General features: G+C 35.4%; 2 protein-coding genes across 16 annotated transcripts in view; both read right to left on the bottom strand.

Annotated features, from left to right (window-relative positions):
- Positions 1–651: 651 nt before the first annotated feature.
- LOC122577704 (WD repeat-containing protein 19) lies at positions 652–6616 on the bottom strand. 3 transcript variants are annotated; one of them, XM_043749197.1, is made up of 20 exons: positions 6476–6573; positions 6219–6279; positions 5900–6160; positions 5600–5810; positions 5403–5515; positions 4912–5329; positions 4606–4839; positions 4394–4519; positions 4021–4318; positions 3755–3953; positions 3593–3690; positions 3197–3479; positions 2899–3127; positions 2582–2834; positions 2027–2487; positions 1851–1947; positions 1579–1785; positions 1208–1494; positions 1055–1131; positions 652–997 (listed from the first exon to the last, which is right to left on the bottom strand). In XM_043749197.1, exons 2-20 carry the CDS (start codon positions 6227–6229, stop codon positions 871–873), a joined length of 3990 nt encoding a protein of 1329 aa, XP_043605132.1. In that variant the 5' UTR covers positions 6230–6279; positions 6476–6573; the 3' UTR covers positions 652–870. The 3 variants fall into 3 exon arrangements, with proteins under 3 accessions (XP_043605132.1, XP_043605131.1, XP_043605133.1); XM_043749196.1 differs by having other exon boundaries at positions 5900–6279; positions 6476–6616; XM_043749198.1 differs by lacking the exons at positions 6219–6279; positions 6476–6573 and having other exon boundaries at positions 5665–5810; positions 5900–6041.
- Positions 6617–8277: 1661 nt separating this feature from the next.
- Positions 8278–12913, bottom strand: part of LOC122577702 (SH3 and multiple ankyrin repeat domains protein 3) — a 176233-nt gene continuing 171597 nt past the window's right edge. For all 13 annotated transcript variants that reach the window (XM_043749183.1, XM_043749182.1, XM_043749191.1 and 10 more), the window contains 2 exons: positions 12017–12317; positions 8278–11505 (listed from right to left, as the gene is read on the bottom strand). In XM_043749183.1, the coding sequence (XP_043605118.1) occupies positions 10295–11505; positions 12017–12317 (1512 nt within the window). In that variant the 3' untranslated portion in view covers positions 8278–10294. The remainder of the gene's footprint in view (positions 11506–12016; positions 12318–12913) is intronic.

The following is a 12913-nucleotide window of genomic DNA, read 5'->3' as shown; positions in this document are numbered from 1 at the left end:
TTATATCTTTTTATTAAAAATATACGAGTAAATAATAAAAATGATAAAATACGGAATTAAAGTCATTTCCTATTTTAATAAAAATATGAAAACATCTTTAATTTTTTCGAAATATAGTTCAACTTTTTCTATATATTGTATTGCGTTTTATAAAAATGATAGTTTTTTTCAAAATAAATATAACAATAAGATTATTATAAATTCCTACTTTTAATGTATTTTTTTTCAATTAACTTAACGCAATCAAGATATAAACATATGCTTTACAGAGTTTATTAGGATATTAAGACATTCATTGTTATTATTGAGTTTAATTTTTCAAAGTCATGCCATGTTGTCATTTTTCTCGTATGTGCATGTTTCTTTCTATTTATGCGAAGGAATCTTGATAAGTCGGAGTTTAATTGACGGAAACCCATTAGATGTCGCTTTTATTACTCATTATATCTTATCAATACTTACAAAATATTCGTACAAGCAATTGTTTATTTTAGATATATATTATACATGTATATGTGCCTTTCTGTGTGCGTATGTGGCGCGCGCGCACGTGTGTGTGTGTATGTGTGTGTGTACATATACGTATATATTGATGATAGTAAATTGTTTAATCTGGATAGAATAATAGTGGGGGAACTGAGTCAATTACAATTGCTTGGAGACTAGTTTATTGACAATAATATCTACATACTGTTGATACTTCCATGCATGGTCATTATTTGATTTGTGCACAAATTTTATAAATAATCTATGAATTTATATAAGCTACTTGTACTTGTGTATGTTGTACTCATATTGGACGGCACCGTTTGATAGGAATAATAATATTTGTATTTTTTTCAGCTTCTATTAAATTATAACTAAAACCGTTTAAGTTCTCACTGGTGATTTTCCTTCTTGAAAATCGAGATAGGAACGGATGTTAACAGTAGATGAAACCATGTTAACATCTACTTTTTCCGAGCACATTGGACACGTATTTTCAGATTCAATAATCCTAGTATAACAGCAAATAATTATATGTATTATCTTTAAAATAAGATGTCATACATACCTTAAGAATTCACTTCTTATGCAAGGAAAATCACATTGTGGACATACCGTGAAATCATCTTCAATGATATGTCGGCCCTAAAAAATATTGTCTTATTAAAACACAATATATGTATTAAATTTCAAAGTAAATACATGCTTCAGAAACACTAACTGTAGCTATACAAAAAGGTATTGTATTTTTGCACTTGTCGCAAGTAATCTCTGTCTCTGTAAGTTTGCTCTTGCAATATGGACATGGAGTTAAAGGTTCCTCTTCAGTTTCATTATCTTTTGATTTTGGTGGCTTTCTTACAATTGCCTCAATTTTTTTACTATACTTAGCATCAATTTGGCTTCTGTATTCCGGACGCATCAACATAGCAGCATAATTAAAAGCAGCATATTTTAATCCAGCTCTTTGACATTCTATTACAGTGGAGGTCAAAATCGGAACAATATCTAAAGGAAAAAGAATATGTATACTAAACATTGTTCGTATTATTTTGATATTTAATTATACATATTTATATATATTTTACTAACGTGATGGAAATTTCGATATGTTATTGGCTACTCTTATTAACATACGAGCACCACGTAAATGATCATTCTTTTTTACATGAAGTCTCACAAGGATATATGAATGCAAAAGTCTTAAATTGTTTTGCATCTCTGAAGGTATATTGATTTTATTCTTTTTTAATTCTTGATACATGCCAAATAAAACATCATGAGCGCTTCTATAATTCCCTGTAGAACAAATCATCACTAACACAATTCTTTCAACATTGGTTATATAAATACAACAAACATACCATTAATTTGTTCTTCATTAGCAATTATAATTGCTGTTTTCGCAGCTTCTTTGTACTGTTTTCTAGCCATATATAATCTGAACAGATATTTAGGATCCTGTAATGAGTATGATTAGTTGAACATCAAGTCAATCAAGTATCAATACTGATATCTTTATTAAATCAGATACCAATACCTTTGGTAATCCATCACCACCTAATAAAAAATCAATTAACTGATTTGCTAACTTGTCATCTTTTGAAGAAGCTACTGTATCAATGGCTAATGACAGGACTTCATTTTCATCTGTTACTAATTGTGCAGCTTTTAATAAATGTCGTAATGCTTTTTGATATTCCTTGGCATAGAAGTAATATTTTCCAGCTAAAAAGTTATTTTTCTGAGATTCAAAATGCATCGCAAGGCTTTTAAAATCTTCTTTTCGCGCATTGCTGTCATCAATCGTATTTATTAGGATTTCTCCATATAATTCCATTTTTCCGTGTTGATTAGCTAATTGGAACGCTTCTTCGTGACAATTTGATAAAATCAAGAACTTGATTGCTGAATTATAATCATTCATTTTTTGAAAATATTTTGCGACCATTTTAGCTCCTTCTATACTTTTAGTTTGTTGTACTACTTCAACACTTCGAGCTACAATTAGTAAGCCATATATGTATGTACATTTTAGATGAAGTTTAATAGCCAATAAACTAGATATAAGATATTTTAATATTAATTATATTACCAGGATTGTTTAAATATTCCAAATTAATCCTAATTATGTTTTCATAATCTTTTGCAGTTTCATATGCCTTTGCTGCTTCTTCATATTTGCCTTCAGCTTCTTTGGCTTTAGCATATTGTATATTAAGTTTGGCAGATGAAATTTGTGGTAGAAGTTGCCCCACTTTCTGCCAATTTTTTAATTTTATATATGCAGAAGCAGCTTTATCAAAATATTCAGCTTTTTCATATAGTAATGCAGCTTCATTAAATTGCTATAATAATAACCCAATTGTAATACTTACAGAACATATTTATACGGTTCTAGTACTTACACACCTTCATTGATTCTAATATTTCTGCACATTCTTTTCGCAATTGCCTTGAACTTTCATTATCCATAGCTATGTTTACACCCTTTCTACTATCCCCACATCTGATAGACATTCTCGCAATTCCAGCAAGACATAGATTTCGATGTTGCGGATTATGTGTAGTTGTGTTAGATATATTATTTGAATCTACCAAGCCACGTTCATAATTTGTTAACGCTTTTGGATAATTACCCCTGGAAAAAAAATTCAAAATTTAAATACGAACACATAAATAATTTACGCATTTAATGTTGTATTCTTACGTAAATTCCAATTGTTGAGCATATTCTCTAGCAATATAAGGAATTTCATCAGCTTTCAATTTTTGGGCTAAATTTAATGCTTGTTCCCATTGCATTAGGTCTCTTCTTAAATACAAAGCTTGTACTGGTTGAGATGATTGTAAAAAAAATTGTTCTGCCTCATTATAATTACCAAGTAAAATACAAGCATGTCCACATAGTAATGGCAATTCATCTAAGGTTTCAATAGTTTGTAGTGCCCAAACCATCGCAGCATCTTCTAAGTAGCGGTAAATTCGAATTGCTGTGATGGAAAATGATTATTTGTAAATAATATATTTATACGTTTCTTATAGTAATAATAACAATAACAACAACAACAACAACAACAACAATAGTAATAACAATAGCAAATACCAAAATCAATATTTAAATTTGCAATTGCAATTTCTCCTAACTTTAACCATGAATCTTTCTCATTAATTCTCTCACACGTCTCCCATGCCTGTTGATATCTGAAATATTTAATAGAGTAAATATCCTATAGTCAACAAATAAAGAAATAAGTAAGACGTTTACCTCCTGCAAAGAATCTGATTTTCTAATATTTCTTTCATTTTTGTATATTCCACAATATTTCCTATATCTTCATGAGAAGACAATGTAATTTGCATTAATTTGTTACTTGTTGAACTTAATGTCAATTCTCCAGAATACATCAATAGCGGTAATGTTTCAGATGGCAGTTTTGTTGTATTTATCTTTATAATTTTTGTACCTGTTTCCAAAATATACACAATATATCTGTTTTATATATATTGTATAATTTTCAAGTTTTAACTTACCTTCGATAAAGTATTTTACAAATATGTACGTAGTAATGAGAGTTTTATTGTAAACAGTAAATATATTACGTTCCAAAATATTTTGATCCCAAATTACACCTTCAATGCGACCTAGACAATCAGGAATTTGTAAAACAGTTTCTTGCACAGGATTATACATATAAGCGTCGAACTTGTTATCTATAAAACATAATTGTGTTCCATTTGTATCTAAATAGATTTCCTTTATGCCATTATTGTGTATATGTTCAGTACATTGATTAAAGACTTCTAAGCTAAAATAGATTATGTGGCCCATCTAAATATATCATAAATATAAGTTAGTTCTTTCAGTATTTACTTAGAATTCCATACATTTATAGAAATAACTTACATCACTGCCATAGATTAGGAAGTCGCTACTAAGAGCATGGCACGTTATTTTAAAATCTGAAACACCTAAGCCTGGAAACATTTTTGTATCCTTCCCTTCTTTTGATAGTGTTTGATCCATTTTAATCTGCAAGGATAATAAGTTAACACATAGTCGATTTACTAATACACTAACTTAACATAAATTTATATGTGTTTTAATATACTTGTTACCGAGTGCAACTGTAATTTGCCATCAAATAAAACAGATGCATAAGTTTCATTCAATCTTATACTATCTATTGTTGCTAAATAATCTCTTTCAAAATGTACTGTAGTATTGTAATCCCTTCCGGATATATCCCAGAACAATGCTCTGTTATTCAACCCTACTGCTGCATGCATTGGACCTATTGTTAATACCGACGGTTCTATTATAGTATTAATTACTATCGGTTCTGGTTTCTCCTAAAAATTAATGTTATATATTTACATGCAGTTTAATACAGTTTTGATCTTATGCCATGTATTTAGATTTACCTTATCTAGTGTATACAGATGGACTGTAACTTCTGTTAAACTGGTAAGAAGTGCAATCCTATTTCCACAAACGCTGGATAATTTAGGAATTTGTATTAAATAGACTAAAACATTGCCACTGTGAGTCACAGTTGCTATCATTGTACCATCCGTTGACCATTCTATTGTATTAATTCCAGTTTCACCGCTTACTGTAATTAATTTTTCAGTTTCTTCTAAATTTTGCAAGCTATGTATTTTTATGGCATTATCCCCACATGTAGCGATTTTTCCTATTGTTTGACTTATGGCCAAGTCAGCCAAGGAATCTTTATGATTCTTAACTTGAAATAATTCTTGGCCAACTTCTTTAATATGCGTAGATATTGCAGTAAAATATCCAGTTTGAAAACCAACTAAAATATATCCATCCCCATACCTAAAGTAGAACATATAGTGAAAACAAAAGTGATTAAATTTAAGTGATTTTTTAATGATCTAAACTTTTTTACCATTTATAAGTAACAATAGGTCCATAGCGTTTTTGAAAAGCTAATTCAATAGGATTCTCTGGATCCAAAATATTGTATAGAAATAAAGTGGTTTTGCTAATAATAAGAGATACCTGGCAAATAATGAGTAAATTAATACTTTAGATATACAAACACACAAGTATTTTATATATCACTGTTTTATAAAGAAATCATACTGTATTTTCACCCCCAACTCTGTGATCCATTTTCATCTCATTAAACTGAATATCAGATGCATCACCTTGAAGAGGTATTTCACGCCTCGTATCCCCATCACTTGTACTGATAGTTAAAATCTTATCTTCACTGACTAACGCAAGAAGACCCTCATAAGACCAAGCGCCACAAGTTATCCTTTTTTTGTGCTTTCCCAAAATTGGTATTCGTCTGTATATTAATTTATGATTTAATGTAGGATTATATAATATAACAATATGTAAATGTGTTTTCCATAAAAATACTATGATACACCATACTTGGCATTTATATGGTCATAAAGTACTAAATTTCCTTTCTGTGTTCCTACTGCTAATAAACAAGCTCTTTTTGCCCATATCATACATGTTAATCCATCTCTTACACCAGCATCTATTTGTGTTCTTTTTCCAGTTGTTGCATCCCATAACGTGATAGTAGAAGAACTTTGTGATATAATAGCCAATAGATCTCCGTCAGAATCCCATCCAAAACCAGTACATAAACCAGCAATTTGAATACGTTCTTGTAATTCACCTTGCCTATCAAAAATAGCAACTGAGGAATCATAACCGGTAGTTGCTAAATGAGTACTATTACCAGGGCGCCATGAAATGAAAACAGTACCAGTACCATGGGGTTGATACAATTGATAAAGAACCTGTATCAAAACATTTGACAGATAAGCCATATGCATGGACAAAATAAATGTTGATATATTCTTAAATAGTTTGAACGGATAAGCATCTTCTTAAACAACGTTTGTAAATGTTCTTTGTTATAATTTAAATCTTAAATAACAAGTAAGCAAGGATATTGCATAGTTTTCTTAGGAAATTTGTAAATGTATAACCTACCTTATCAATCGACATTTTTTGAGGCCGAAGTTTTTAGCGTTATAGTCGAGAAGGCTAGTTGCCTAGTAATGTATAAAAATGTTATGATGGCGCATAGTTAAAATATTAATTTATTAAATGAGACATATTTTACATGTAACGTTATATTTCTTTTATTCGCCATGTTGTTTATGTTTCGATAGGCCTCGATCAATTTCAAATTGTGTATGTGATTGTTGCCATGGATCGTAATAGATAGCGCTGTATTTTATAATTCACTTTGTTCTTTTCTGTTCGAGTTTTCAATAGCTTTAAATTAATTGACAAAGCGGAAACAAAATTATTAAAGTAACGGTTAGACAGATAAATGTGAGGTTCATTAAAGTATGCTGTCGTTATTTGAACATGATCGATTATTATTTATCATCGGAAAATTGCACGTATCTTGCAACTCGCAATACAGTAATTATAGTGCAAAAAGTATTAATAGTATTCGCAGGATGATAATTAAGATTAAAGAGAAATGTATCAAGTATGGATGAACGAATAAAATAGATGTGTGCAATAAAGGTTCAACAGGTTCAACAAACTTTTAAGATTCAATTCGTATTGCGTTTTTCACGTCTAATCTGACACTAACGCAATTTTTGTTTTGTAAATACATGCATCTGGTTATGTATAGTTATGCATGTCAATAATGCTTCATCGGCAAGATCCACGGAAACATTATGTGTCGATGGTGATTATATCGAATGTTTAAATTTTCAGATTTATTATCGTTAATAAATAAATTGAAATTGTTGCGATATATTCGTTGTATCTGGATAACAAACGTTTACTTAGCTATCCAGGTTGTCGCTTTATAAATTTGTTTAGTTCCTTTCAATATTTTTTAAAGTGTCTATATTTCGTCACCGTTAATGGCGAGCGTGTACTGTCTTCATTTAGGAAGAAATAATTATACATATATGCGAGTGACTTCTACGCGTGATTTTTCTTTTGGAATAAGCTACAAAACTTTCTACCGCCTCGTAAAGCGAGGTAAAAGCCGTTTAGTAACAAATTCTAAGGACACGGATAATCAGGTGATCTATCTTTCGAATAATCTCGCGCGAGCTTGAAGCATTTTAAAGTGTTATCATACTATTGAAACAGTTCGATAATGCGATAATGTTCGATAATGAACGAGAACAGATAGATTCGAAAGTACAATATTACGGACAGCGTATAAGGATCATTTGTCCAAAAATGGGTGCAATGTCAACTCTTTTTCATAAATTTTGATATATTACACGCTATTATAATTAGTTTTGGCAGGAATGTCGTAAATGGGTCATCGCAAAAATTTTGTTCGGTTCGTGAACTATTTAATTTCTAAAAACATAACTTCGCTGAAATTCGATATTCTCTTCCTTTTTTTTTCATTTTTAAAGCAGCCTTAAGATCAATATAGCTTTACTCTGAAACAATCTTAAATCTTTAACTTTGAAAATATCATACAGGAACGTTGAAATGTCCTTGGAGTGATCTTGAACCATCGAGTAACTTCGAGCGGCCGTGACCCTGAACTTTTTGATAACTTCAAGGAGAGTATGTCGGCGAACCTTCAACGGAATTATATTCTTTTAAGCGAATAATATTTAAAAACTGCGTGATCTTTGAAAAGAATAATCCAACGTATAGGATAGGATATACCTTCTTCATTTCGTATATCTTTCAACCTTTATGTATCTGTTTTTTAACAAAGTTTGCGCGAGCACGTATACGAGGAAATTAGCGTAATCGGCAATACCGTTTGTTCAAGACCGCAAACAAAGATAAAATTCTATTCTTGAAACGGTTTATTATTACACGAGCCGTTGTAATGCATACAATATTGCTTTACTGACCCGAATCAACCAGTCGATCAAGTTTTTGAAACGATATACACGCATCAGTGATCTTTCGTTCTTTTTTACCGATCGGAAACAAACAATAAAATATTTAAGGAACATTTAATACTTATCTTTAATATGATTTCCTTCGACTCGAAAACTGTTTCATTCATGCTTCAACAAGCATGCACTTGACTTAACATCATACTTCACTGTTTTGTATATGAATATGATTTAACTTGAAAAGGCATAGAAACAATAATTAGGAAGGACGTTGCTTTCATGGATATCGCTTAAATCTATGGCGGTGTGATCATAAAAGTGATGATAATAATCGTTCCATCGTTATAGATATTCAATACGTAGCAATGTTGTTCGGTATATATATACAGTATGTAGCAGTGTCGCCGAGAGTCGCGAGATCTTTCTCCTTTATTTCTCCACTGCCGATCAATTATATACTATATACAAAGGATAAATCAACGAGGGTTATTCCATTACAAGAAAAGGATCGACTTTTGATTATCTTCGACGTGAAACACTTCGATGAGGGACCAGAGATAACCGTGCATTCTTTTTAGCGAACAAACATCATTTTCGGTGAGGGAAAGATCGTCAAAGTTATGCTAACACCTCGCGGCTCTCAGGAGCCTGATTCAAATGGAAGGAATACGATCTATCTTACAAGCTGAATAATGTTGGTGCGTTAACGTAGTACAGTGCGCCTCTATTAACGCGATTACGAGCTTAGAGATAAATTCATACTCGTCGTAACGCTATTACTCGTTATTACAAACTAGAAACAATCTCTAATGACTTTGTGAGTAGAACTTTGTAATTAGGCTCTTGAGCAGTGTCTAAACACGAGAGAAACGGAATCGAACTGAACCGCGCGCGCGCTTTACTAGCTAATCCATTGATTCGGCACCTTCGATTCTTTCTTTTCCGCATCGAATTCGCGCCACATTGCCTCCAATACTAAAAAGATATCAAACGAATTACGATTAGCAGCACCGATTCGTGTCTCAGCACGATTTTACATTTCGATGCGTTCTTCCTCGAAAGTGCCTTCGTTCTTTCCTGCTTGTTTCGCGGTGGAATGGGAGAAGTTGATGACGTTTACAGATAGAAGTTGTTACATGTAAAAGTATTAAACACGCGTCGTACTTCGATAGAAATATGAAAAACAAACCGATATACGCTACGCATTCGTTCTCTACGTTTCTTACACGCACACATACATAATACACACACACACGAGCGTGCATCGCATACAATTATTCTTTCTTTATTCTTTTCTTTTTCTCTTGCTCGCTCATTTCTCTCTTCTCTCTTCTCTCTAATTACGAGCTACAGTACGATTTATAGATCCTTCCTTTTTTTCTTTTTTTCTGCTCGTTCACCTCTTTAGGCCAATCCACGAGACGGCTATGGAATTTTGACATTCACGAACGTTGCGTCACACCGCTTTGTGTGTAGAAAGCATCGCGCGCACGTTTTTTTTTTTTTTTAAGTCTAACGTATCTGCGGTTCGTACGACTCATACATATTCTAGGTTTTACGGTAAAAATTCACTGAATACCTTGTTCACTACTACAGACCCTTTCGACGGAGCGACCTAAACGGCGCTCTATTCAAGTACGGATACTTTAGCGATAGAGAAGACGCGCGCGTTCGTTCCTTACAAAACTCCTCCGGCGCGGGGAACGTTATCGATGAAAAATTTTATTGCAGCCAATCGCATCGTATGTTTTTCCCAATGGTCGAACGAGTTTGCGTTCGATCGTCGGTCCAGTGACGAAACAGGTGATATTTAGGGATCACGCGCAACGCTGTGTGCGTACATAATTATCTCGGGAGGAGAAAGGTTAATAGGGAAAGATTAAATTGACTCTGGTAAATCGTGATCCGCGATCACGCGACTCGAACCGTCCGTTCATCGGCGATCCTTCGCAACGATTCTTTCTCACTGGTTATGCAACCGCCCACCGGAAGCTTTTACTTGATTGTTGGTAACCTTCGGTATCGCTCCGATGATCTTCACGCGATTCTGTTGCTGTTGTTGTTGCGGTTGCTGCTTGTTGTCGCAGAATTGAGGCGGAGGAGCGAATACCAGTTCGTCGCCGCTGCCCGCGGAAGGTCCAGCGTTGAACTCAGGCGGTGGTGGGACGAACAGATCGTTGCTTTGTTCCTCGGCATCCGCCTCGATCGGTGGCGGCAACTGGGCCAGGCTAACCGCGTGTCGCGTCAGTAATCCGCTACCACCGTAGCTCGTTCTTTTCGGATTCGTCTCCTTTTCTACATTGGCGACGGAGAGCACCGTGGTCGGATGTTGCGCGGCTTCGTTGGCAAGATTTCTAGCGGTCGTATCATCGAAACCTGTTGGTGGACCCACTGGCACGTCTTGGTCGGAACTCACACCACTCGAGCTGTTATCGCCGTCCTCGACGAGTGATTGCTGAGTTTGTTGCAGCAAAAAGTCGTTCGGGTGACTCTTCGAAGACTTCAATTGCGTTCTGACCTTCTGAATTTCTTCGACGCTGAACGAATGCGGCAACGAACTGCTACCGGATGAACTCGAGCCCGAGGTGTTCGAGTTGCCCGATGTTTCTCGAGTGGATTCCAATTTCTCCCTTGCAGCCGCTTTCTCGAGCTCCTTCGCGATCTCTGATTCCCCATCATCGTCCGTCTCTTCCTCTCCCTCGTCGTTGTCCGATTCCGATAGGCTGTAATCCGGTTCTGGGATCGGCGGAGCTGCGTTAGTCACCGTATTTCCAGCATTGTTGTTCGCCACTGACGAGAGATTCGTGATCGAGGAACTGGTACCGATGGCCTTCTTCTTTCTTTCCCTGACACCAGCCGTACTGTGACTTCTGTTGGTCTTCAGAGGTTGCGCGTACTGGTTGTTGGCCGACTGATTGTTGTTCACCTGGTTGTTGTTGCTGACGGTGTTGTTCACGTTCTGTTGGTTGTTTAACGGCTTGAAGGTCGTGTTGTTGGTGGTGCGCAGACTGTGCGACTTCCTCACGTGACAACGGGTCGTATGAGTTGGCAGGCTGCGAGAGCGATATCCTACCGTCTTCATATCTTCCGGTGAGGCGTATAACTTGGCGCTATTCGATGGTCGGAAGCTCGACATCACGCCATAACCTCCGTCTGCTGTCGCGGCTGCCAGTTCTGCATAGAACAGGAAGAATATAGTTATCTCGTGTGGCAATAATTTCTACAACGCGGTGTTGGAAAGAGACTAGCGGAATGGTACATTCTGCTCGATTCGTTCATTAAACGACACGATTGGCAGCTGTGACCATTTCGACCGATCATAGTATCGTGCAGTTTTGTGCAAATTCATATTTCTCCGTATGTTTGTAAAGCTTCAAACGATATGTAAATAGCGTAGGGAACTTCCTAACCAGGTGGATCTTTCGCTTCATATCCGAAAAACTGTATCTAAAAGAATTTTAAAATTAATATCAGGCATAAGGGTACGACGAGTAAAAGAAAACGGTAAGAAACGCGTGTACGATCGAGATGGGTATAATCGGATTTGTATCTATTCCACTCGCCTTTCTTTCCAGCTTCCTGCACAATAGGAGCGGAGGCTGACAAGCAGCCACCGTGAAATTTATCACGAAATAACACGTGACTGAACCGTAACGCGTTGAAATATCCTGACGATATACGGTACCTTTGACTTGCTGTATATGAGCCATATTATCGTACACAGAAGCCGGCGTGACTACGTCCGGCACGTTCGCGCCCACGTTCACTTTGACGACTTGACCGACCGGTGGTGGAGGTGGCGGATGGTTCGGTGGTGGAAGCCCGTTTCTGCCATTCAACGCGTTTACGTCTTCCTGGCTTCTATGCCCTTTCGGAGCCAAAATAGATGACTGCACCTGCACGTTTAAGTCCGGTGTACTGTGAAAGTCTCGGTGAAGATCGGAACCACCGCCCAATCCACCGAAGAATCGCACTCTTGAGTTCAGCTGCGAACAAACCGACAAAATCCTATTGGGACCCACGATCCGGCTATTTCGAGGGGATAGCGTTCACAAAAAACAATAGCTGGTCGCACATACATAGCTCGTACTACTGTCACAAGTAACGCAATATCCGAGAATTATACGAACTTGGAGAAGCACCGATAAAAAGCAATTTATATTCCCTTAACGCGCAAATTTGTCTCCTTTATTAACGAGAATGATTAAATCTGCGTCTTCAAAATCAAGTGTTTAAGAAGCGACTGATAATAACTAATAATGAAAATAGGTGTATGATACACACTTTATATACATATTTTGGTATAAGATACCGTAGTTTCGATTTACAAAGATCAGTAGCTACAAGATAATCTGTTACGGTCACGTACATGTGCTCATTAATTGTTTAATACCATTATCGTCTTAATTTGCATCTACTTATATTTACAAATTTATCAAGTTCCATTTTCTCCTTGTTTAATAAGATTTATACATTTTGAGACGTCCAGTGACTTTGAGATTATTCGGCGACTCGCGAGAATTTAAGATGGTTGGCAATTCCGAGAAAGTTGGATGTTATTTAAACGTGTAACGGTCGATTA

Source organism: Bombus pyrosoma, linkage group LG2 (assembly GCF_014825855.1).
Source record: "Bombus pyrosoma isolate SC7728 linkage group LG2, ASM1482585v1, whole genome shotgun sequence".
NCBI classification, from domain to species: Eukaryota; Metazoa; Arthropoda; class Insecta; order Hymenoptera; family Apidae; genus Bombus; species Bombus pyrosoma.
This window is presented reverse-complemented; position numbering and strand designations above follow the sequence as displayed.